This window comes from Talpa occidentalis, unplaced genomic scaffold, assembly GCF_014898055.3.
Source record: "Talpa occidentalis isolate TD23 unplaced genomic scaffold, MPIMG_talOcc4v2.1 talOcc4.6, whole genome shotgun sequence".
In the NCBI taxonomy this organism is placed as follows: Eukaryota; Metazoa; Chordata; class Mammalia; order Eulipotyphla; family Talpidae; genus Talpa; species Talpa occidentalis.
Window position 1 is genome coordinate 81185285 of NW_023604972.1, and position 26513 is coordinate 81211797.

A 26513-nucleotide genomic window follows, 5' to 3' on the forward strand; every position below is an offset into this window, starting at 1 on the left:
TGGGGTCTCCCTGCCACCCAATGCACTCAGCTATTGCCTGTCTTGCACACATGTCAAATTCACTTTCTAAATGTACAACTTTACTCAGACTATTCCTCTGCTGAAATGAGCTCTTGACCAAACAAATATAATTCAAAATCTTTGATAAGATGTTCCTGACTCAGCCAGTGGCTCATTTTTCTTGCCTTCTCTCTTGGCAACAGTTCCATCTTTCTGAACAGGAAGCCCACTGCCCTGTGAGGTAGTGGGTCCCCCAGTAAGACATCTACAAGGCAGGTGTGGATGGTGACTTGATAGAGAGGTGGAGGAGGGGACTGCTCTTCAAGATTTAAAAGTTAATTCTGACTCAGTCTGTGATCCCACAAAGTGCGAGAAGTTCAGGGCTAAGGTGAGTTGTTTTTCCCAGAGACAAAATGCTAATGAGGAAAGGAGTGTTTCATGAACTTTCTATTAGGAACTGGCATTGGGTTTAAGTGTCATGAGTAGAGGTAAGATGAAAGCAGATGACAGAAAGGCAGAATCCACATCCCAGTGATTACTGATTAGTAGCCTAGTAATTCATTTGCGAGAGAGAAAGAGAAAGAGAGAACAGAGGAAGTACAAGTGCCACATGGAATATTAATGAGCTTTTCCACCAACATCTTATAAAAGAGAGTTCTCTTCTTAAGTAGTATGTACTATCTCAAAAACAGTACTCTTTAAAATTCCAAGCACCAATAAGATGAAGAAGCTGAAAGCAAACATGTACCTCTAGGACTTTGTGAAGTACTAAAGATTAAAGTACTAAAGCACTAAAAAAAAAAAAAAAAAAGAAAGAAAAGAAAAAGAAATCACAACTAAGTTTGAAAAGTTACTATTACTATCCAAATATGAGAAAAGTTACTTTTTAAATATTGAAAATGCCTTCATCTCTCTATAGTCCAAAAAGCTACTTAGCATCATTTTATAATTTGATATTTCACATCGGAGTCATAATAAATCCTCTTATAGTTTATGTATTAATCAAGCCACTAAAAAAAAATCTGTAGCTGTGGAATTTTCCACAAGAAATAACTATGCATAACAACCATGTCTCTAGCAATCAGAAAGCCAATGAATATCACTAAATTTCCCTCAGGCTACTCAGGATTAGGGACAAAGCCAAGTATACACTTGAAATTCTTGGCCCTTGATTATGGGTTTAGACCTTCCCAGAGTAAGCAAAGTAAAACCAGAATAAAATGGCCAGAAATGATGCCTAATGGTTCTTGGAGATCAATACCACACTAAGCAGAAGCAAAAACTCTCTTGCTATACCTGATAGTGTTCTCATAAAGTTGTAACTCTCGACATAAAACATGCTAACCCTTCTTGACCCCAATAAAAAGAAAAGTTATGAAGAAGCTCTTTTTAAAAAGCAATATACTATATGAAAGTATTTTATAATGATAATGTTTTAGCATCTGTAATAAATCCCACCACCATTACCATATGTTTTGGGAGACTTCCCAAATAAGAGGGCACTTTCATGCATATTATGTGGTACCTGGTAGGTACTATTCTCATCGCTGTCTTGCTAACAAAGAAACTAAGACTCATAGTACAATATAAGCTAGCTAATGCACAGTAGTGTCAGAACTTCTCACTACACATTCCTGTAACTTTTACCCTCTCCCAAGACTTCAAATTAGCCTAACTTCAGATATTGACTCTTCTCATCCTCTCTGAACTATGTATTTGCAACACAATTCCCAGAGCTCTCCTTGCTGTTTCCTTTATCACCTCCAGCCCCTGTTATTCCTTTTTTCTGACATAATGTTATACATCTTTTCAATGTAAGTATTCCTAATAAAAATTAGGTGATCCATGGATAAAAATGCAAGTAAATTCTGAAGTGTTTATTTAAGGACATTTTATACTTCTGGTAATAAGTGATATTCACTACCATCAAAATCTATTTGGTTCTTGAATTAGGATATTGATTACCTGAATCTCTTGGTTTCCTGAATTAGGGGTAGTGAATAGCAAGAATTGGATAGCAAATGATACATTCTTACAAATAAGTGTATTCAAAAAATGTACTCAACTCTACCTATTTCCCAACCACAAATGGCAAGAGTTCAGGCAAAGATATATTTCTCAGATGAAAAGCAATTAAAATAGGGCCTCCCTGGTGGCACAGGGGTTAAAGTCTCAGTGCTATTAAGCTTTCGCCAGCCAGTCTGGCATGAGTTTAAACTCTGGCTAACCTACACACATGGTGCAGCAGACCTCTCCAGTCTCACCTGCTGCTCCCCTCAGCAGTGTATTTCAGTAAACCTGCCTGTTCTGCTCCCCACTCTGTCTCTGGTGAATCCTCTCACCCCCTGAACTTCTAGCCTACACCCCATTTCTTGCATGCATGAATAAATAAAAATAAACCTTTAAAAAAAAAGTATGGAGAGACACAGATTAGTAAATAGAAATTACCTATAACCTCACCACAAATGATAACTACAAACACTCATAAAAGAAATGTACATGCTGTTTTATAACCTGCCTTCATTTAACATACTTTAAGCTTCTTGCCATGGCATTAAATATTCTTCTATGATGATGACTCTTTTTTAATGGGTGGAGGGGATGGGGGAAGACAAGCATTTCAGAATCATGCAGGAGTTATCCTAGGAAATACTCCCAGCCCTTCCTGATACAGCCTTGAGGGTGCAGCCCCTCCCTTTCAAGAATCATCAGGGACAGAATCATTGTTGGCTCATTTCACTTTAGGAGCATTAGGACAGAATCAAGCCTGAGTGCACCGTGCCTCCAAAATCACTTTTAATAGCTACTGACTTAGAAGGTACCATCATTTATTAACCAATTCCCTTCACTGGATATTAAAGCTATTTTCACTATCATAAACATTATAATGGACTCTATCTTTGTACATATCTGAAATGAAACCTTTGACACTTCCTCTTAATTAGTAATAAAAATCAGTATTTGGGGGTGTCTATCAGGGAGTGTATTGCAGTCTCTCAATCTGTTTTAATGAAATCTTATTAAATATGGGAATCTAATATCAAAAGGAAGGATGAGCCTCAATTAGGAAATTTGGGTACTTACCAGCATCTTTGATCCAATTATCATAAAGACGCACAGTTCTGGATGTAAGATCACTGAAGGCCATTTTCCACAGGGTTTACAGCCTCTTGCAATGGGTTCTTCAGCAAAACAAACAAACAAAACAACAAAAAAAAAGGAATGCATTTGTGATCTATAAATTGAAATAAAGCCAAGTTTCTAGTAATACAATATTAAAATTGCTAAAAATTTAATAAGAATAACTGGCAAAACAACAACATTTTACCCTGGGTAAATGCATTAGTGAACCACATTAAACCCTGATGTAGTTGCAAGCATTTAGATTCTTTATCATTGAGAATACTGCTTACTTTGCTGAAAAGGGCTGATATTCTATATGTGAGATAGAAAAGGAGTAAATGACTGTGAGAACTTTCAAAGGAGTATTTTCTCTCTTATGGGAACAAGATAGATCAGGAATGAACTCCCATGGCAATGCTAAAATAAAAACCCAGGAGAAGAAAGTCAAGAAGACATACAAACTTTAAAAGAAGCTACTCTGATCTAAGACTTAAAACTGATTTTCAGGCCTAAAAAGGTCTTCTCTATGCAAGTCTATAATTTAAGTGGAAAAGAGGTAGAAAGAGGGAGGGGAAGAAGATCTACTATGAGCCAAAGAGAAGCTACCTAATTTATATGAACAGAGAGACAGGAGTAATTGAGGGGGGTGTGGGGGAAACCTATGATAGAGAAGACCAGGGAAGAAAAACAAGCTCTATTACATATTTAAATATATTCTGAATCTTTAATAATTACACCATCATGACACCAGCACATCAGCAGACAAAGAATAGGCTAGAACAACCAGAAACACACTAGCTACCTTTGAGAACTTAGAGCTCTATTTTAGAAATTCTAAAATGTACAATTTCCTACATTTTAACATCTCTGAAATCAGCATATACCTTACAAATGGATGGTATGTCATTAAAAGAATGATACATTTGATTCAAAGTCACATAGTGGAAAGATGAAATGGTTCTGGAAAGGGTTGGTGGTGATGCCTGCACAAGTTTAATATGCTTAATGCCACTGAACCGTACACTTAGATATGGTTAAAAGGGAAAATTTCAATGATATATAGCTTACCAGAATAAAAAAATTTTTCTAGGTTTGCAAAGAAATATTTAGACCTTTTGTAGCATTCTAGAATAAAGCCATTTCAGAATAGAAACTATTTTAAAAGACATTTGGTACATGACAACGCTGTTATCTCAAACCACTGGACACTGAATTACCAGCAGTTATTCACTGACGTGGCACAACTGGATAACCATCTGAAGAAAAGGTTGGATTCAAACACACTACAAATCAGGATAAACTCCAAGTAGACCAAGGATATAAATAAGAAAAATAGAAAGATAAAAGTATTAAATGAAAACATGGGAGAATACCTTTATAGTTCTGGAATGGAAAGGCCTTTCTAACTTTGATTTAAAAAAATATAATACATATGAGAAGACGCATGTGTTTTTAACCATATGAAAATCAAGAAGAAATAAAGAGTGAAAAACCAAGTGACAAACAGGAAAAAATATGTTCATATCACAGATAAAAAGTGCTACTCTCCCTAATATATAGAGTTCCTAGAAATTGATAAGAAAAATACTATAAACCAAGAAAAAATGGGCAAATTACATTTAAAAATGAAACACAAATGGCTCTTAATCATATGAAAAGCTGCTTAAGTTTAATCACAGTAAAAAATCTACAAAATTATACTGCATTGTATGGGCCAAAGTCCCAACATTTTGATCAACCAGATTAAAATAAATCCAAAAAAGTGTTAACTCTATTAAATCCGGACTGTGGGAAGTTCATACATTTCTGGTAGTAGTGTAAATTAGTATAACTCTTAATAAGGGCAATATGGCATCATCATTAAAAAGTACATTTTTTTAATATTTTATTTATATATATTTTACATCATTGTTCATTTTTTTACAGTGTTTGCTTTCTTTTCTCAGATGTAGTCCCCTTAGAATTTCCACCACCAATTCACTCATGTACCATCATCATAGTCCCTTGTGATCTTCCTGCCCTCGTTGTGACCCCTCTCCCTCTTCTTCCCCTGCAGAATGTCTCTGATTTGTAGTTGTCTGTTTATTTTTGTTTTGTTTAGTTGTTTTTTATTGTTATTAAAAATGCATATTTTCCCCAGCAATCCTACTTCTAGAAACTTTTCTAGATATACATGTACATGTGCAGAATGGTAACACACATGTACGTTTTACTGTTATTTAACATGGACACCTACTGCCAGACATAGAGATGGGAAGCAGCTTATTCTACTTGGGGAAGGTACAGAGATATCTTCTAGTTAAAAGCATAACTGGGAACTTAATAACCGATTTGAAACACTTGAAGTTGGGGATGCCAGAAAAGTCACGGGATGGAGATGCCAGAAAAGTCACGGTTCTCATGCCTGTGAAGCAGAAACATTAAAAAGTCAAAAACACTAGACAAATAAAATCTCTTCACCTCCATTAAGAGTAAGAGATGAGGGCCTCCCCGGTGGCGCAGCGGTTGAGCCCTGGGTTGCGAAGCTGCCTGCAGACTCTGCAGCGCCGGTTTGATCCCCGGCTGCTCCCCGGCCACCGGGGGAGGGTCCCGCATGGCGCGCAGACCTCTCCTGCCGCCCGCTGCTCCCCTCAGCAGTGTACTTCGGTCCTTCTACCTGCTCTGCTCCCCGCTCTGGCTCTGGTGAATTCTCTCACCCTCCCGCGCTTCTGACTGTACCCAGTGCTTGTATAAATAAATAAATCTTAAAAAAAAAAAAAATTAAAAAAAAATTATAAAAAAAAAAAAGAGTACGAGATGAGGGAAATGCTACAGAGAAAGAAAAAATGGTTCCTTGTCAGAGTTCAGACTGCCTCCAAAGGCCTCAGAAATAAGTAATCAGATTAAACAGGAGCTTGTTCATGGGGTGCTGGGGCTAGTGTTCCACTGCCCAGCACCTGCAGCCAACCCGTGAATTCTATTCCTTGTTTTTGATAGTCACTGGTTGATTGGGTCATTTGGTAAAGAAGTGACTTAATCTTCCCAGATTAGCTTCTTTAGGCCTAAAGTAAAACGTCAACTTTAAATGTGAAAAGTGTGCCTGCTGCCCAGAGAAGGGGCTTCTCACAGGGCAGCTTACCTAAGACTCTTAAAAGCCATAAGATGCTTATGTCAGCACAAAATAGATATTATACCAGTACACAAGGAGTGTGCCTGAGGGGTCTGATGGCTTTGTCCATTCTGCTCAAATCTATATCAGCATTAATCAGAAGCCAGACTCATATGGGAACACTTCCTGAATTCACTCAGGACTGTGATAGGAAGTACTTGGCAGGAGTTCAGACACTATCTCCAGGTGAATACTCAAATGTGGAGATCTATTGAAACCTTACAAAATATGCCAGGGACACTGTCCCTGGAGGACAGGAGTGGTAGAGTCAGCATATAGTTTCCCAGGGCTTGTTGAGGTCGGACAGGGGTCTGTGGTTTTCCACTTCTCTGAATTTTCAGGATGTTCTGGGCTCCCCACTGATCTCTTTTCTTCATAAAATCAGACTATGGGAACAAACTTGCGAAACATATCTGTCTAACCATGTGTGCTACTCAGAGACACACTGTAGGGTAAGGAAAAATGTCAGGCTTTTCTGCCTTGCTGCCATCAGGATAGATGATGGATCCTTGAGGTCCTGAATGCATGCCTGATGGCGGGCACCTGGAGTAGGGTGTGGGCATAGGTAGATGGGATTCACCTGGGCTGAGACTGGGCTTTTAAGGACGCCAGTAGAAGCCAAAAGAGAAGCCGAGAGAGAACGCCAGAGAGCCCAGATAGAGTGAGGATTTGCTGGGGGCTGAGAGGCCTACCAGCCTCCTGGCCCCCCAGCACCCCTGCCTGCTGTGTACCGGGTAAATCCCAGTAAAAGACCTGCAAAAACCACTGAGGATTCTGACTCCTCCTTTACCCAGTCTGCTGGATCAGAAAACCTGCATCGTGTCCAGTCCAGCCCTTACACACACAAACTGAAGCAAGCTACAGGAAGATACCAGCATAGGGAAGGAATCCAGGGGGTACTAAAGACTTCAGAGGAAGAACCAAACAGCTGGCTTTCCTGTAGAAAGTCATGGCTGGTCTTCTATGGGGTGGTGGTTTGAAACTGTATTCTTGTGCAAAGCAAGAGAGCAGGGAAGGACAGCTTAAATCAAGCTATTTCCTAGAAACATTAACTGCTCATTGGCCTCATGGTAAGGGAGACACACCTTCAAGTGCAGAAGGTGTAGCAAGAAAGGAGAGCAGGGCCAGCTTGGTGAGAAAAAGGAAGACATGAACCTGACTAATGCACTAGAAAGGTCAGGTGAAGCTCAGCAGTGGGTGGGGATGAGGTGGTAGGATCTCAGCTGTGTGCTGGTCAAAGAACTTCCCCAGGAAGGCATGGCAGCCAGCCTCTCTTCGGGTTATGCCTCTACAAACCCAGAGTTCACATGGAGTCGCCCCAGTTGCCGTCTAGGGGTTTTAAAAACCCTGAGATAAGAATTCAAAAGATTGAAAGATTGCTAGGGAAACTTCTACCTAGATACTAATCCATGTGTTTCCTGTGTATTCCCTTCCCCATCTGTTTTCTCACAGGAGCCAGTTCCCCTCACCTCTCCCCTTAGCCCCTCTGTAATTTAGCAGAAACAAAGCCTCAAAGAGGTTGTGAGTCTTAGTACCATACAGAAAGATGTGGGTGTTTGAGTTTCTTCTGTTCCCACAATTTAGAAAGACTGAGGCTGGGGGTAGGGAATCAGAAACTTTTTAAGTATAGTAAAGTGCATGGAACGTCTCTAAAGTACCATTTGTTTAAACCAGAATTTCTTCATCTTAACAGTACCAACATTTTGGGCCAGATAATTTTAGTTGTTGGAGTTGTCCTGAGCATTTTCCTTGTCATGCCTGTCTTTTTTTTTTTTTTGCCACTTCTCTTCATTTAATAACTAGGCCTTGCAAATCACCTCAGAAATGAAACAGAATAGAAGAAGTTCAAAACACAAAGTTTTAGACTGGCTTTTGAGTTACAAAACTTGAGGCACTTAGCCACTGCAGAAGAACTCAAGGGCACAGACAAGAGATCTGATGTAACCATGCCTTCTAGCATAGAACTAGTGCTAGGTCTGGGGGAGGTGAGAGTAAAAGGGAAAGCAATTAGTGTGGACCTCAGCGAGGAGGGCAATAAGCCCTGGTGAGCTGCCAGGCAGGATTATGGGAACAGAGTACATGAGGGGTCAGCCTCTGTTGCCCGGTAGAGCTGAAACAGGTGACTGGTGGCATCTGAGGCAGTCAGAGAGAAGTTTCTTTTCTTCCAGCATTGTGTAAGAGCAGTAGCAAGACCCCTAAGGACCCTGCACAAGCATGGAAGCCAAGGAGCTGCAGAAAATGGAGTCTTTCCCTAGCAATACTATAGACACACAGGGCCAAGTGGCCAAAGATCTGATAGGACACCAGATTATCTAAGGGGATGGCACTGTAGACAGAGGACAGCAGGACGAAAAGGTATCTCTTCCCAATTAACTTGCTATTACATAAGCTTTTTCTAACTTGCTGAGAGGGAGAGGGTTGCTTTCAGATTAGAGTTGACTGAAAGAGGTTCCTACCACCCCAAAGAATAAAGAAAAAGAGTCGCAACAATCTGAATGTTCATCAACAGATGACAGATGAAGACGTGGTGTATATATGCACAATAGAATATTACTGATCTGTAAAAAAGAAAAGATGAAATCCTGCCATTTCTTACAACATGGATGAACGTAGTGGGTATGATGCTTAGTGAAATAATTCAGACAAAGAAACACCATATAATTTCACTCGTATGTGCTAAATAGAGAAATTTAACAAATGGATGAAATTAATTAAAACAAAAATAAACTTTTAGATTATAAGACAAATTAGTGGTTTGAAGGGAAATGCAATGGGTGGGTAAATCGGATAAAAGAGGTCAGTTGTGTGATGAAGGACAGACTTGAGTTTTTAGTGTTGAACTTAATGTAGTATAGACAAACGTTCACTTTTTAATGATGCAATCTCACAGTCATAATGCAATGTTACTTCAATTAAAAAGATAATTTTTTTAAAAATAAGCTATAAAGAAATAAAATTTTGTTCTGACATAGTTGACTTTGTCAAGTGAGATTTGAAACCACTTACTTTAGGAATGGGATCAGGTCAGTACAATTTTCTCTCTTCTATCTCCTTATTATCAGTGGTTGCCAGTGCTGGTTGATAATTAGAATTACCTGGAGAGAAATTTGGATTCAGTTAGTATGTGTGGGGAGATTCTGATGATGGACCAAGCTTGGGAACCTCTTCTTAATACCACATAATTCATTCTCAGACATGTCAACTCCTACCAATGGAAGAACAGGCATAAATTTTTTTGACAAAGGATTCAGTTAATGAATGTCACTTTATCAGTTAATGATAAGGCATGGTGTTAAAAGAGCAGGAAGAGGACATGTGATCAATCTCGCAAAAATTTCTCTAGTGATTCAAAACAACTTGCAAGAGATGTGAAATCTGGGAGCAGATCTGATGAGTCAGCACATACACTTAAGGTGTAAAGAAACTAACGTCTTAATTTCGAGGGAAAAATAAACATGAAGTTCTCAAATATCTGTGAAAGTGAAGATCACTGCTACATCTTAAGCTTTAGAAAAGTAAAGAAAATATAAGCCTGGTCTTTTAAGAAAACAAGACTGATTATGACAAAGATACCAGTACTTCCTATTTTTCATATAAGAATGTTACAATATTAGGGAAGATGTTTTCCTTTGCAAATAACAGAGCACTCAACACACCTTAAGTAGTAAGGGAACACATTATCTCATAGAAAAAGAAGTCCAGGGGGGGGGGATTTTTTCTGAGTTGCCTAATTTCTGATTTGTCATTTATGAGGAAAATGATGGCGGCAGTCATTCCCCCAAAATCCACAGCTATATAGGAAAGCACACGGCTTCAAGGAAAGGAGAATGAACAAAGGAGAAGAGTAGTTGGCCCTCCAGGAAGAAACAATGCCTGTTGTGATTATGAGTTGGATGACCCTGCAGTGAGATTTCAAATAACTAAAGTTCCACCAGCTGGAGTCCAAACATCTAAGAGCCTTCCGCTTGTTCTAGTGATATGTGTTCAGGATAAACTAATATTGATTTTTGTTTAAACAAAACATGAATAAGTTCAGCATGCTTTGCAGCATTATATAAGACTCTCTACTGATTTTTATATATTTGCTCTTTTTAATTATCTTGTGCCATAGTCTTTTGGATGATACAGGTAATATACTATTAATCTACAGAGAGCATAGGGTTAGACTCATGCTTTATAATTTGTTATACCACTTCCATGAACTTATGTTGCTCTGAATTGTATATAGCATGTTTAAATAAAATGGGTGCTTTCCCATCCCCCAAAACAATGATCATGACATAGTAACACTCTCTCGTTATGAAAACTCTCAGATCTCCTCTTCAATCATGTCAAGCAGGACCTCAAAACAAGTTCTCTGTCATTCCCTCCATTCATTACTATTCCATTATTCCATCTTGATTTTTTAACTTCTTTGCTTTCTCTTAAGAGAGGAATCTATTAAAATTAGACGCCTCTTGGGCCTCCCCTGGTGGCGCAGCGGTTGAGTGCTGGGTTGCGAGGCTGCCTGCAGCCTCTGCAGTGCTAGTTTGATCCCCAGCCACTGGTGAGGGTCCCACCAAATAAATAAATAAACAAATAAATAAAAATTAGACCCTCTGAAAAAATATGACACTCCATATGCATGACCTGTCAGGCTAAATGCTAAGACTGCATTTCTGTTTGGCTCAAGCGCTGCAGCATAATTCTGACTCATGAGTTTGAGCAAAGAGGCAGACAAACTTTAGATGTTTATTTGACAATCTCAATATGTTAATATGACAACTTGTTAGAAATTAAGGAGTAGTAGAAATCAGTGGTATTAGCAACAGGCCTATTAGGAAATACAATTCATGTAAAACCTTAAGCATGATGCTAAATGTGCTATTTATTGTGCTCACTATTACTCTTAAGATAAGAGAGGGCCTTTCAGCTTAAGCAGAACAATCAGTATCCTGGGTCCCAATTCAGCATTCTATAATTGGAGAGATAAGACAAATTAGAGAAAAGTCAAAGAACCCTGAGGGTAAATAAAGAACCTGTTCAAATCACCAGCAAGTGTAAAATTCAGTGCTAGGCAGTAGGAAATAGGAGGAAAAAGACCAGGCCCTACCCACAGGCAACCTCAATATCTAAAAAGATTCTGGAAAATAGAATGACTACCTCTGAGTGTAGAAATGTAACCAAAAACCTGTACATATGATAGTGAACATCAGGACTATTTATTTCTCTGTCAGAAGAAGTAATTTAATCACTTAGTACCATGCCTTGAGTAAAACAGGTGCTTAATAAATATCTGCTGAAGGAATTTTTAAATGTTGTAAATAAAAACAAGACAAAACAAAGGGACTAAATCAGCTAGCTATCTCTTAGCTTTCTTTTCCACTCTCCCCCCACTGCCATCAAATGCAATATTGTCATTCATTTTTTAAGCAAAAAAGTATTTTTTGGCATCTGTAATTGTGTAGGGAGTGCTAAACAGAATACAATGTAATTTTTTTAAATGGTCCCTGAAATAAAAAAATTCAATTTGGAACAAAAAAATTAACACCTAAACAGACACCTAACACACAGGATATTAAAGCCTTTAGAATTCTGTAAGTTCACATGTGGCACATGTGCTCCAGAAGAAAGTCATAATGTAGGAGAGGATACATGAGTGGAGTACCAAGAATAAGATTTCAATAGGCCAAAGTGTATGTACCTGGGAAAGAAGAGAGGCATGCATTGCAAGCAGAGGGATTTCCCAGGGAAATCTCATTCACTGGTTTATTTAACCAATTAGTCTTAAGTACACTTTTATGAAAGCACTGCTTTTGGTGCAGTGATATATTGTGAAACAACAAAAATCCTGCCTTCCTTAATTCTAGAAAGTCTCCAGAATGTGTTAGTCCGTTTGGTAATGTACAGTGTTAGTAAGGAGAACAATAGAAAGATCAAGGCAGGAGAGTTCGATTCCAGTGATGGTACCAGATTATGGATGAACTAAAAACCAGGTTACAGAATATTTTTGGATTTAGTTCTGTTGACAGTGAAGAGTCATCATAGGTTTCACAACCAGGGAGTATCTTAATAAAAATGGCACTTGGAAAGATTAACTGGGTGGTAGAGTCCAGGGCTAGGTGACTGAGGGTGTGGCTTAGAAGCAGGGAGAACAATTATGCAACAATTGCATTCTATTGGGAAGGATCCAGCATATGCATCACTTCCTCTGAGATATCATCCCTGATTCAATTAGCCATGAACACCAAGGTGTTCTTATAATAATGTTTCATCTAGGATGGCACTTAATTGCATGTATTATAAATTTCTGTTTATACATTCTAACCTTCCCACTCACCTGAGGGAAGAGACTGTGCCTCTTTGTATTGCCAGTGCCTAGACTAGTGTTTGGCATAGCAGAAAACATCTGTGGTATGAGTGAATAATCAAGTATTTTATATTGAATTGTGTTCCTTTAAAATTCATAGGTTGAAGTCTAATTCCTAATACCTCAGAATGGGGCCTTATTTAGAGACAGGGTCTTTGCATAGGCCTTATGTTAAAATGAAGTCATTAGGATGGACACTAATCTAACTGGTATCCTTAAAAAAAGAGGAAATTTGGAGACAGACATACAAATAAGAAGAATGCAATAAAAATACAGACAACCATCTACAAACAAAGGAGAAGTATGGAACAGAACCTTTTCTTACAGACCTCAGAAGGAACCAACCTCTTCATTTTGAGCTTGTAGTCTCCAGAACTGTGAAACAATAAATTCTTGTTGTTTAAACTACCCAGTTTGTGGTACCTTGCTGCAGCATGACTAGAAAACTAACATAAGAGAAAACATTCAAGCAATTTGGAGAAACATCCAGAATGAGATCTCATGATTAAGGTCACCATTAACTATAAATAAGAAGAGGTGATAACATGAGAACAGTATAAATTTCTGAAATTTCTGTGATAAGGAATATATGAAGAAATATAGTAAAGTAGCTCAGACATCACCCACATTTAGGAAATAGAAAGAGAGGCCAGTGACAAATACAAAGATACAATAGTTAGAAAGTCACAAAACAAAGCTGTCTGGTAGATTCTCCCTCCAAATACTGAAAAAAGTAAGCCAAATGGTCAAAAAAAAAAAAAAAAAAAAGCCTACAAATGTTTTACAGAAGCAACCATATAAGAAAGGGTCTTATGTTCTAAATATCAAAAAGTCATGGCTCTAGAAAGACTCTGGAGCAAGGGTACTCAGAATATGGAAAAATTCCTACCCTGATATGGCCTCTCCCCACTGCTAAACCAGCAATGCAAGAGAGTTCTCATAAGAACTAATAATCCTACCCTTTCCCTTCTCCAGCTGAAACTAGAACAACAGGACAGGTTCTCAAGATGGAGGCTCTACACTTAACTGGTGAACAGAAAAGGAGTACCTAGAGATGTCCCTTGGGAACAGATATAGCTGTGAGGTGGAGTGATTCTTAGCACAAAAATTAACACTTTAAAAGAGGAATAAGACCAGATACAACTTGCATTTTCCCTTTACATATCCTTGGCCTATGAAAAAAACTTAGGTATAAACTGAAATTCTCAGCTCTCAAACTGAAGCTGAGTGAAGAAAAACAAACTAGGCTCAAAAATACTCTGGGAAAGAGTCACAGCATCTAATGTCACAGCAAATACAGCCTTGACCAGATGTGTCCACAGTCATAAAATGAAAAAAGTTGACTAGAAAATTTCGCAAAGAGATTATTTTTTTAAAGTCTGAAACAAGAAAAACACATAGCAAACAATTCAATCAAGGGAAAAAGGTAACCTAAGTACCAAAACAAAATACTCCACAAGTACTCTGGGTTAAAAACATGTATTCATAAAATGATTTTTTTTTTTAAAGAATGAAATGGAACTGGAGAATGTAGATCTAAGAACATAAATTGAGGAGCAAGCTTCATTATACCACTAATAAATAAATAAGAAACAAAATAATCATGCTAAATAATGAATTCCTGATATAGAAAAAAGGCTGAAGTAATCAAATGAAAACAACAAAAGTTTAAACAACAGAGAAAATCTTCTAGCCAGGTTAAAGATGAACCAATACAAGAATAATTGGTATTTTTAAAGTACAGAATTCAACAAAAGAAAAACTAGTAATATTCAAATAAAATAAAATTTCTACTGACTTTACAAACTAGATTATAAGAAAAACTGATGCATAACAATCAATGTAAAGAGAATTCTAATTAAATTGATTAAGTAAAAGAATTTAAAAAGTGCATATATACAGGAAAAGCAACTCAAAGAAGATCTAAATACACAGAAAATTATACCATGTTCATGAAATGACTCAGTATTGTTAAGATAATCAATTCTCCTCAAATTGATCAATACAATCCCAATAAAAATCTCGTTCACTGAGCATATGACCCGCAATCTTACTTATGTTCACATAAAAACCTGTATATAAATGTTGATAATGACTTTAATCATAATCACCCCAGACTGGAAACAACCTAAAGTTCCTGAATTGATAAATAAACTATAGTATATTTATTTGATGAAATGTTACCCAACAATTTTTAAAAAGGGGACTGTTGATAGTCACATTATGGATGAATTTGAAATATTTTCATATTATATGAAATGAACTAGAGTGGACAGACTACATAGGACATAACTCCATTCATAATATTCTGGATAATGCAAAACTACAATGAGAAAACAGATCAGGTCAGGCAGGGGATGGAGGTAAGGGGAAGGGTTCACTTAAAAATCATAGTACAGGGCCTCCCAGGTGGTGCAGCAGTTGAGCACTGGGTTGCGAAGCTGCCCGCAGCCTCTGCAGCGCTGGCTGGATCTCCCCCCCCCACCCCCCCCACCCCCCCACCCCCGCTTCCAGGTGAGAGTCCCACATGGCGTGCAGACCTCTCCTGCCGCCCACTGCTCCCCTCAGCAGTGTACTTCGGTCCTTCTGCCTGCTCTGCCCTCCGCTCTGACTCTGGTGAATTCTCTCACCCTCCCCCGTTTCTGACTGTACCCAGTGCTTGTATAAATAAATAAATCTTTTAAAAAAATAGTATATATGATCAATTTTATAAAAATGTATCTCTTTCACTATGCACCTGGGCAGCCAGAACCAGGGCTTCATCTGTATACATGTTTAGAAAGATGTCTGGAATGATAACATAATAATGACAATGGTCATTTCTAGATGGTTGGATTTGTGTTGACTTACTTAAAGAAAACACACACATGCTATTCTTTGTATTTTCCTTGATTGTTTAAATCCTCCATTGCTTAAATTAGTACATAGTGTTGTATGAAAACAAGATGGCTTTTTCCCTTAAAAAGTAATGGTAAAGGACTGGCAAAATGTTGATATTTTCTGATTATGAGTGATGATATCAAAATGTTCATATATACTGTATGTCTACTTTTGTGTTTTCTGAAAATTCTATTTAAAAATGTTCAAAAAGAGGAAAAGAATGTTAAGGCCAATGACTAATATTGGCAGTGTGAAAGAAACCACGTAAGAAAACTAGTTCTCCAGTGTTGAGTGAATGGAGATAAAAGAAAAAAAAAACTACAGAATTCTGAAACAGAAAATAATTTACAAAATTTCTAAGTATACTATAGTGGTAGAAATTAAATCTGGATGTCTAAGGGGTCAGGTGGCAATAAAAGTACTTAGGACAGATATACACAAGTTTAATCTCAAAGAAGGTTTGAGTTGGAGGTACTCCAAGAGTTGGTCCAGCTGTGAGGAGTGAAGCTCTAGAGGATTTTCCAAATAAGATTTAGACCCAAATATCAGTGCAATTCACTTCTGGGCTCTTTCCCACTCTATGTTGCCTGTTATTCAATATATTTACTTAAAAAAGAAATGAAGAGGATGGTAGAATGAAAAGACAGATTGATTTCAAAAATGAAAACACTCTGAACACATTTGTAGGACCAGGAAAATTTGGTGATGGAGGAGAGACTGAAATTTCGTGAGTATGAGTGTATATGCCTAGGATGAGAACTCTGACTTCACAGAAGCCAGGAAAAAGTAGAAAATAACTAAGTAAAGTTTCTCTGACCACAACTGCAAGGAAGGCAGGCAAGAAAAACCCCTTTTCAACATGTGTAATTCAATGTTTAAGCAACCTGGTTTTTAGATTATATTAATTTTCGATTGTTTGAAAACTCAAAGCATTTCATCAAAACAAAGGTATACTGCTCATTTAGTTTCGTAGACAAGCCACAAGCACTAAATTAGTCACGATGAGTAGGTAACAGCTGAAATGCCATTATAGCTTTGAGAACACAACAGAGAACACCTTTTCTAAGGCCTGAAGGTAAACCTTATTTGGGTATATCTTAAATCTAGAGATTTCATTCTGCCCTAAATCCCCCAATACAACTTAACCCCACTCAATCAAGGCCTTAACCTCACCAAAAAATGTTCTCATAACCTAACCTCCATACAAACAGTTCATTAAATTGCAATACATTTGGCTAGGTACTGAAAAGAAAATGATTTCATTATTATTGAGAATAGGAGAACATGGATGGAGCTGGAAGGGCTTATACTAAGTGAAGTGAGCCAAAAAGAGAAAGATAAAAACATACTAGATGGGGCCTCCCTGGTGGCACAGCGGTTGAGCGTTGGGTTGCGAAGCTGCCCGCGGCCTCTGCAGCGCCCGTTAGATCCCTGGATGCTCCCCGGCCACCGGAGGAGGGTCCCACATGGCGCGCAGACCTCTCCTGCCGCCAGCTGCTCCCCTCAGCAGTGTACTTCGGTCCTTCTGCCTGCTCTGCTCCCTGCTCTGGCTCTGGTGAATTCTCTCACCCTCCCGCACTTCTGACTGTACCCAGTGCTTATATAAATAAATAAATATAAATAAATAAATAAATCTTTAAAAAAATAAAAAAAAAAACATACTAGATGGTCTCATTTATATGTGGAATATAGCAAAACCAAACAAAGGGTCAGACAAAGACAAACTTTAAAACCAATCCTTGAAAATTAACCATAGATCTAAGGCCATCAAGGAGGGGAGAAGGAAAGTAAGAGGGAGGGAGAGGAAGGGGGAATGGGGAAGAATTTAATGGACTAGGGATGTTTTAGTGGTGGGCGAGCGCACTAACCATACCTAAGGGGAGAAATCCTATACTGTCAAATATTAACAAGAATTAAAAAAACAACAACAAAAACCAAAAAGGAATTCTGTGGAAAATTCATGGTGTTGGGAATACTGTTCCATCAAAAAGTGATGACTGGGAGCCTCCCTGGTGGTGCAAGGGGTTAAGCACCACACTATGAAGCAATCCACAGCCTCTGCAGCATGAGTTCGATCCCTGGCTGGCCAGGGAACAAACCAATGGCGCAGCAGATCTCTCCTGTCTCGCCTGCTGCTCCCCTCAGCAGTGTATTTCAGTCAGTCTGCCTGTTCTGTTTCCCACTCTGTCTCTGGTGGATTCTCTCACCACCACCACACCCCCTCGCCCCCGCCGCATCTCTGGCATGTGCCCCAGCTCTTGTATGCATAAATAAATAAATCTTTTTTTAAAATGTTTAGAAAAATAAATAAATAAATAAAAATTTAAAAAGTGACGACTGGGCCTCCCTGGTGGCCCAGGGGTTAAGACGCAACCTACGAAGCTGTCCACAACCTCTGCAGCATGGGTTCGAGTTCGATATCCAGCTGGCCAGGGAACAACCCACATGGCGCAGCAGACCTCTCCTGACTCGCCCTCTGCTCCCCTCAGCAGTGTATTTCAGTGGATCTGCCTGTTTTGTTCCCCACTCTCTCAGGTAAATCTTCTCACCCCGGCCGCCCCACCTCTGGCCTGTACCCCTCTCTTGTATGCATAAATAAATAAATCTTTTTAAAAAAAGTGATTACAGATTAGCCCATTACCTATATATGACATTATTTAGCTGAATTAATTACTGAATTATACAAATTATATGCAATCCTACAGCTCATTAAATGTAACTAATATTCCACTCTTGCACACTGGGAACGCCAGGTCAGATTTTCATGGCTGACATCCCTTCTGATAGGCTGAACATCCCTGCCATTAGGGGTTGTTTATTTTGGTTTTTCACTCCTGTTTGTACCTCTATATTTTGTATTCATCAAACTGCATTTTATTTATTTGTAGACAAGTCTTATGGCACCAAAAACTCTGTAAATTCTTGTACAATAGAATGGGAGCAGTGTGCTATGAATTTAAAATCATAAACAGAACTAACCTAGGGGAAGTAAGGCAAGAAATAAATTTAACACTGATCAGTCAACACAGGAAATTAACATTGCTGATGATTACATTTTGCTGCAATGGGTAGCAGGAAGGTCCAATTTTCTGAACCTCAAATTCAAGTTAGTAACATCAGCAAATAAGGCATTTGTATCTAAATAACTCACGACAAGGTCAACTTCTAAGCTACTTGCTGTTTAATTGGATTCTATTTGAGCTCTTGCCTTTTAATGAGAAGATGTACTTGATTTTCTCAAGATGATTTTCTTTAATCGGACTTGATTCTGAAAAACTTGAAGATTGTGTTTTCACTACAATCAGTTGCACATTTTTTTCAATTTTGGAATAAGATTAATTGCATTTTATGCATTGAATTATGACAATTTAAGCAAATTCTCGTGACTTGAAGACATAATACTTTTAAATTAGAAAATTGAGTGTGTGCATAAAATTACATATTACATTGCATCAAAATTATCATAGTTAAATCAGGGCCTCCCTTGTGGCATATGGGTTAAGTCTCAGCACTATCACCACTGTGGCCTGAGTTCAATCCCCGGCCAGGGAGCTGATTCCCATATGGTGCAGCAAACCTCTCCTATTTCACCCTCTGCTCTCCTCAGCAGTGTATTACAGTGGATCTGCCTACTCTGCTCTATACTCTGTTTCTGGAGAATCCTCTCACCCTCTGCACCTCTGGCCTATACCCTAGTTCTTCTATGCTTACATAAAATAAACCTTTGAAAAATTATCATAGTTAAATTAGCTTACTAGGCATTCTAAGAATGTCTCTCTAATGAGAGAAATTGATAATTTGAAAAATTATCATAGTTAAATTAGCTTACTAGGCATTCTAAGAATTTCTTCTCTATTTCTAAAGTAGTTAACTTAATTTGGCTCCTGATAAATAGCAGAATTAATCTGAGTTTTCTCTTTTTTAGTCAGCTATGCTAAAAGATTAATGTATAATGAAATGCCAACAAATTAGAGCCTGAAAAACTTACACAAAGGCAATCACCCTTTATCTGCATTTAGGCATCAACTATCAAGTTTATTGTCAAAATACAAAACAAGAAAAGGTATAAAAAATTCAGTACTGCTATAGATACTCTTTTCTATTTACTAATATAAATCCCATAGAAAATTGATGTGTTTTTCCTTTTGGAGAGTAAATAGAAGACACAGTATTGCAAAATCTGATAAATTCAAATTGCACATAAAAATGGATTGCCTTATTCTTTGTTTAGTGTATATTGTTGATTTGACCAAACATAAATTCAACATGTATATAAAATTCTTCAAAGTGAAATGAAATAAATGAAATTTTTTTACTCAAATTATAAGATCTTAAGAGTAATTAAGGCTACTAGCATCTTTTCAGAATAGCTTACTCAGAGCTATTTTTCACCTAATAAATTCCCAGTGTCTGATATTCCTGTGACTAGCAGCACTGCTTTATATCATCTGGAAATTCTTTCTGGTAAGTTTAGTATTTCCAATAATCAATCATAATTAATCAATCAAAAATGTTTCCCTACCACTAAATCACACCATTTAAAACACAAAGTATTTTACTTTTTTCGTACCTAAGACAGATGCAGTATTTGTTGGACTCTTTCCAATCTGTTATCTGAGTTTTTGAGTTTGTGATTTCTCCAAATGAAACCAAGGAAAAAAAACCTTGAAATTTTGCTTATGTTAAGTTAGTTGATCTTATATCTTTCATTCAAGCATCATTTCTGGAGGCCTTAGGCAGCTATGGTTAGGAGGGGCAGCTATGGTTTTAAAGATAGTAACAATGCAACCTCTGTAAAATCCTTTCCCCAAGTCACCACTGTCATTTGGTCCTTCTTATGACCCTAGCTCTTTCTTTACTCTCTACTGAGAATTCTCCTGTGTTTGCCTACTATCAAATCTTAATCCAAGATAAATTTTAGAAAAAATAAAAATAAAAATAATAAAAACTTATCTTGAGAGGAATGGAAAAAGCAAAATTAAATGACAATAGAGGGCCAAACTTATTGTTTAGCATTTAATTTTATCAGAAAACATGTACTGTACAAGGGAACATGATGTGATGATGGAGGCAGAGATTGGAGTGATGTATCTACATGTCAAGGAATGCCATCAATTGCTGGCAACCACTACAACTTAAAAGAAGCAAGAAAGGATCTTGCGTGAGAGCCATCAAAGAGCATGTCCCTGTCAACACCTTGATTTCAGACTTTTAGTCTCCAAAACTGTAAGAAAAGAAATTTTGTTGTTTTAAACCCCATCCCTCCCCAGAAGAGAGATCATTGCTGTAATTCTGGTGTACGTTCAAAAAGTGAAGTAGATGTTCATGGAAAGAAGCTCTACTTAAACCCATGAACAGTATTTTATTTGCTGATTGGATCTAAAGAGCACTTTAGTCAGATCAGTATATACCTTACCCCCAAGGACTTGCATTCACTGTATTTCAGAAATGAATGGTATATATCAGAGAATTAAACAATTATTTCCATCAAAGAAAATAAAAATGTTTTGGGCCTCCCTGGTGGTGCAAAGGGTTAAGATGCAACCTATGAAGCTGTCTGCAGCAACTGCAGCACAAGTTCGATCCCCGGACAGCCAGCGAGCTACCCACATGGCACAGCAGACCTCTCCTGACTCACCCGATGCTCCCCTCAGCATTGTATTTCAGTCAATCTGCCTGTTCTGTTCCCTCCTCTGTCTCTGGTGAATCCTTTCACCCCCCACACCTCTGGCCTGTACCCAGCTTTTGTATGCATAAATTTAAAAAAAGAAGAAAATAAAAATGTTTTGGTTCTAATTCACAAAAAGAAGAAAACATGTTGTAATAGAAAAAAAACATTGAACTGGCTGTGGCCTTTGTTGGTAGGTAAAGAACAGTAGTGACAAGCCCCTCATCAGGTTGGAGCAGGTAAGCTGCTACACCTAAGTGGAAAACATAAGGAATAGATATATGATAATGAAGTAAGGGAGAGGGATTGTTCTTGAGTGGATTAAACATACTGTGAGTCATCATATTGTGAGTCATACTGTGAGTCAATTTGGACCCTAACATTATTAAGGGGTGCCTGCTAGACAGTATGACTGCACTCAAATAATCATTTTACTTGGAATCAGAGGAATGCAAATCAAAATATGATGTCACTTCACACCTGTGAGAATGGCCATTATCCAAAACACAAGAAACTGAAGAGAAGGGAACCCTTATACACTGTTGGTGAGAATGTAAAGTGGTACAGGTGTTAAGGAAAGCAGTATGGAGATTACTCAAAAAATTTAAAACAGTAATTCCATACAATCTAGTGGGATACCTGAAAAATACAAAAACACTAATTCAAAATATATGCACACCCATGTTTATTGCAGCTCTATTTACAATAGCTAAGAACTGGAAATAACCTAAGAGCCCACTGATTGACAAATGGATCAAGAAGATTGATGTATACACACACACACACATATATATACACACACACACACACACACACACACACACACATATATACACACACACATATATACACACACACATATATATACATAATGGAATACTATTCAACTATTTAAAAAAAATGAAATGCTGCCATTTGCATCAAAAATGGATGGACCTAGACGGAACTGTGCTTAGTGGAATAAACCAGAAAAAGAAACACAAACAACACATGATTTCACTCATATGTGCTATATAGAGAAAACAAACAGATGAACTAAATAAAAAGTAAATTTTTATACTACAAGACCAATTAATGGTTATCAGAAGGGAAAGGGGAAGAAACCAGAACAAGGGGGACAGTGCTATGGTGATGGAAAGATTTGGACTTTTAGCAGTGAACTTAATGTAGTATATACCCATGTTGGTTCTCAACGATGAACACCTGAAACTTTTATGTTATCATGCTGTTGCAGTAAAAGTTAATGAATTATTTAAAAGTTAGTTTCCTCCAATGAAACTAACACAAAGGTTAGTGAGCTCCCTCTTGCCAAACCCACAGGCGTTTCTTGATTATCTACCCTGATTTCCCTGCAGTCCCTTGTTGCTGACCTCTCCTTCCTTCCTGAAACCCTGACCTTGGCTTTTAGAACATAGCACTCTTTTAACTCATGCCTTTCAAACATTCAGTCCTGAATCAGTTGGTCTTCCTAGTGCTTTTCTTCATACTCCTGCACTGGGGGTTTCTTCCCTCAACGCTTGGCACTATGTTTTTAAAATCTACTTCCTCCTAATATTACATTAATGACTACCAAATCTACACTCTGACCCCTGACCTTTGACCCATGCCAGCATCCATTATTTCCAAATGCCAAAAAACATTACAGTTTTGACATTCCACTGTCTCAGGAAACCTAACTGATTCCCAAAGGAACTCATCTTGCCCTACTTCTACCTTCCACCAGTTGACCTCTTTATCCCACACTAATGTATTAACCATTAGGCTTGACATTTTTTCTGATATAGAAACATTGCAATTATTTTTTACGCTGATCTCTACCTCAGCCTGTGAGCTGTTACAAATTTCTCTGACTTTTCTTAGAAAAACCTTTTCCCTGCCATCCCCACTGCTCACAAGATGCCCCTCCATAGCTTCATTGCCCTAACTGGGGCTCAATAACTCTTGCCTCCTTTCTTATTTCCTTTAAATTCATGCTTAGGACTAATTTTTGTTTTTGCTTTAGTTTACTGAGCCTCAATTTCTTCATTTTTATTTTATTTTTTATTAAAGATTTATTTATTTTTGTACAAGATCTGGGGTATAGGCCAGAGGCGCGGGAGGGTGAGAGGATTCACCAGAGACAGAGCGGGGAGCAGAACAGGCAGAAGGACCAAAAACACTGCTGAGGGGAGCAGCGGGAGAGGCAGGAGAGGTCTGCTGTGCCATGTGGGAATCTCCCTGGCCAGCCGGGAATTGAACCCTCACTGCAGAGGCTGTGCATAGCTTCATAGCACGGTGTTCAACCCGATGCACCACCGGGGAGGCCCAATTTCTTCATTTCCAAATGGGAATAACAATATTATGGATGTGAGGCTTAATTAAGATTATATATAAAATTAAGAATGGGCCTCCCCGGTGGCGCAGCGGTTGAGCGCTGGGTTGCAAAGCTGCTCACAGCCTCTGCAGCACCAGTTCGATTCCTGGCCCCAGGCGAGAGTCCCATATAGCCCGCAGGCCTCTCCTACCACCCGCTGCTCCCCCCAGCAGTGTACTTCGTCAGTCTGCCTCTTCTGCTCCCTGCTCTGGCTCTGGTGAATTCTCTCACCCTCCTGCGCTTCTGACTGTACCTAGTGCTTGTATAAATAAATAAATAAATAAATAAATAAACAAACAAATAAACTTTTAAAAAATTAAATAAAATTAAGAAGCTTTGCCTAATATTATCAGAAAAAAAATCACAAAATTGTATTATCAGGGAAAAATTACAGTCAGAAAAAAATCCTCAGATATAAGGTTCATCATTCTTTCCCCTTTCTCAAGATTCTACAATAATGTCCCATTTATAAATCACATCAAGTCCCAAGTTTTCAGCATTATCTTACCTTCACTTTCCCCATTCAAATTCACTCCCCACTATTCTCTACTAGTAAAAACCATCCCAATAAACTTTCCCACCTGCCCCCTTGCTCCCTTTCAATCTTGGAAAGTCATCTACTATCAATATTGGCTTTGCTTCTATCACATATTTTTCTACTAACAGAAATGGGGACTTAAACACTTAAGGGCACTTGTTAAAATCCCATTAGCCCAGTGGTAGTAACTAAGGATGTGTAAAAAGAAGCAGAAGCTAAAACTGTACAGGTAAACTGGGATTGAAAAATGAACATCCCTAAGGGTTAATGTGTCATATTTATTTCTCTTAGAGACTTAGCTTCCAGGTAAAACATTAAAAAAATCATGAAATCACACTGAAGAACAAACAAGTAAAGCAAAATACCAAGGTCTCCCTTGTGACCACTACATATGAGATTTGAAAGAACAAACATTTCCTGCCATGGAACTTCGCCCCTGTGTGCCTCAGATGAAAGCAGCTCCCTCTGCTTTCATAAATTAAACAAGAGGTTCAAAAGCAAGGTGGAGTCGGCTAAGCAAGTTCCTTGACAAAGGTCGGAAAACTCTTCTCAGTCACCCAAATCAACCTGTGCCCACCTGAAATCCTTATTTGGGATTTTTGTTACTAAAAGTCACCTTTAAATTTTTTTATATAAGTAACACTGGTTTATAACATCTGTATATCTAGTTTCCATCCTTTACCACACTATCTGCCTCTTTAAAAAGCTGTCTTGATTAAAGTTTTACAAAATTGGTGTTTCTGAAAAGAATACCCTTTTAATTATAATAGAAGCAATTAAATCTGTGAAATGGGTAAGTTAGAGCTTAAGCAGAAATTCACAGGGAAGAAGGAGAACTATAGATGACAATCAGCTTTTTTTTTTTTTTAATCAGTCTTAGTAGCCAAGAGTATTGCTCAAAAACTGAAGAGGTGTTAACAAATACTTTGTGAGAAGATTTACAGGGAGTTTTCTTAAAGAAAGAAAGCAAGCTGACCCAGCATACCACAGGTGGTAGAACTAGGCACATCTAAAATCAACTGTTGTTTCTATTTCCTAATGCAAGGGAGTAGAGCAAGTTTGTTACCCAAGGTATCCAAGAGAATAACAACAGGGCCCACTTACCAAGGGCTCTGGGTAGGTGCTGACAGGTGTTTCATTCACAATATCCATTAAATCCTCATAGACACCTCATCATTATCTTTATTTTACAGATAAAGAAAATGAAACTCAAAGTTAATTTGCCCTTGATCACATGCTGCAGAACAGGTGTTCAAAGGACTCTAGTCTATGCTTGTCCACTGCAGCAGACAGATTTTCAGTGCTGCGGGTCGTAAGAGAAGCAAGATGACAAGATAGGCTGTAGTCAAACAAGCAATCTGTTAACACCATAGTAGGTCCTGTGCTAGGGATTTAAGAAGGGATCAGATGAAGAGAGACCACAGATGTAGAAGCCAGAGCCACACCCCTAGCCTGATAGGCCTCTGAAACTGGCAGGCCGCATACGTCTTCCTACATGCAGTAAAAGAGACATCTTTAGAGACCTCTGACCAGGGAAAGGCTTGGCTACTGACACACTGGGAACAGATGGACCACAGGCTCCAATTCACTCCTTCCCAAAAACCCTGCAGCGGCTCTCATATTATACTTTACCTACTGGACAGCTTCTGCGCCAAGTGTGATGCTGCTTACTTCTTCATCAACACAGCCCCACTGCTCAGTGTACTGCTGCCTATGCTGCCCCAGTTTTATCCGGTTCCTCTCTTTGGCATCAACAAAGAGCCTGAGGATGGGCCTAGGGATGACATTGGAACAAAGGGCTATTAACATGCCATCTTCTCCCTACTGTCCTCTAAATCTTGAAAGCCTGAGGACTGGACAACATTCTCCAAACTCTGGGAATGAGACCAGACTTGAAAATTGGGTTCCCTGGGCCAGCCCTGCTAAGAACAGGTTTCTTTGAATCAGGAAAGCAGATGAGCTAAGGGTCAAATCACTCTCATCCAAGCAGGAAGCCATGTTTAGGCAGTTCATAAATTATTTTTCCCCTATCTTCCACCCTTACCACCTACTAGCTCTGTGCTAGTACATACTTTCTTATTATAATGAAAGGGGTTTTTTTTTGATGCTTTTTTTTGGCAAAAAAGGGGGAGTGGATCTGGAGACTACTTCACAACCTGTAAGTTCGCCTAGAAAGAGAGAGGATTAGTATTGGTGAGGACATGGAAAAGTTGGGACACTTATATATTGCTGTGGGGATTGTAAAAATGGTGCAGCCACTGTGGAAAACAGTCTGACAGTTCATCAAAATATTAAATGTATACTCACCTATGACCTAACAATTCTACTTCCCAGTTATATATCCAGGAGAAAATGTGTCTGCATAAAAACTTGTACATAAATGTTTACAGCTGCATTATTTATTATAGTTAAAAAGTAGAAACAATCCAGGTATCCATCAACTAATGGGCCAAT

The 26513-nt window shown here is 38.3% G+C and overlaps 1 protein-coding gene across 1 annotated transcript in view; it reads right to left on the reverse strand.

Annotated features, from left to right (window-relative positions):
* Positions 1-26513, reverse strand: part of ELOVL7 (ELOVL fatty acid elongase 7) — a 68176-nt gene that overhangs the window by 11770 nt on the left and 29893 nt on the right. Inside the window, exons 2-3 of the mRNA XM_037529400.2 lie at positions 9278-9366; positions 3085-3182 (exon numbers count right to left, since the gene is read on the reverse strand). Coding sequence (XP_037385297.1) covers positions 3085-3148 — 64 coding nt within the window. The 5' untranslated portion in view covers positions 3149-3182; positions 9278-9366. The remainder of the gene's footprint in view (positions 1-3084; positions 3183-9277; positions 9367-26513) is intronic.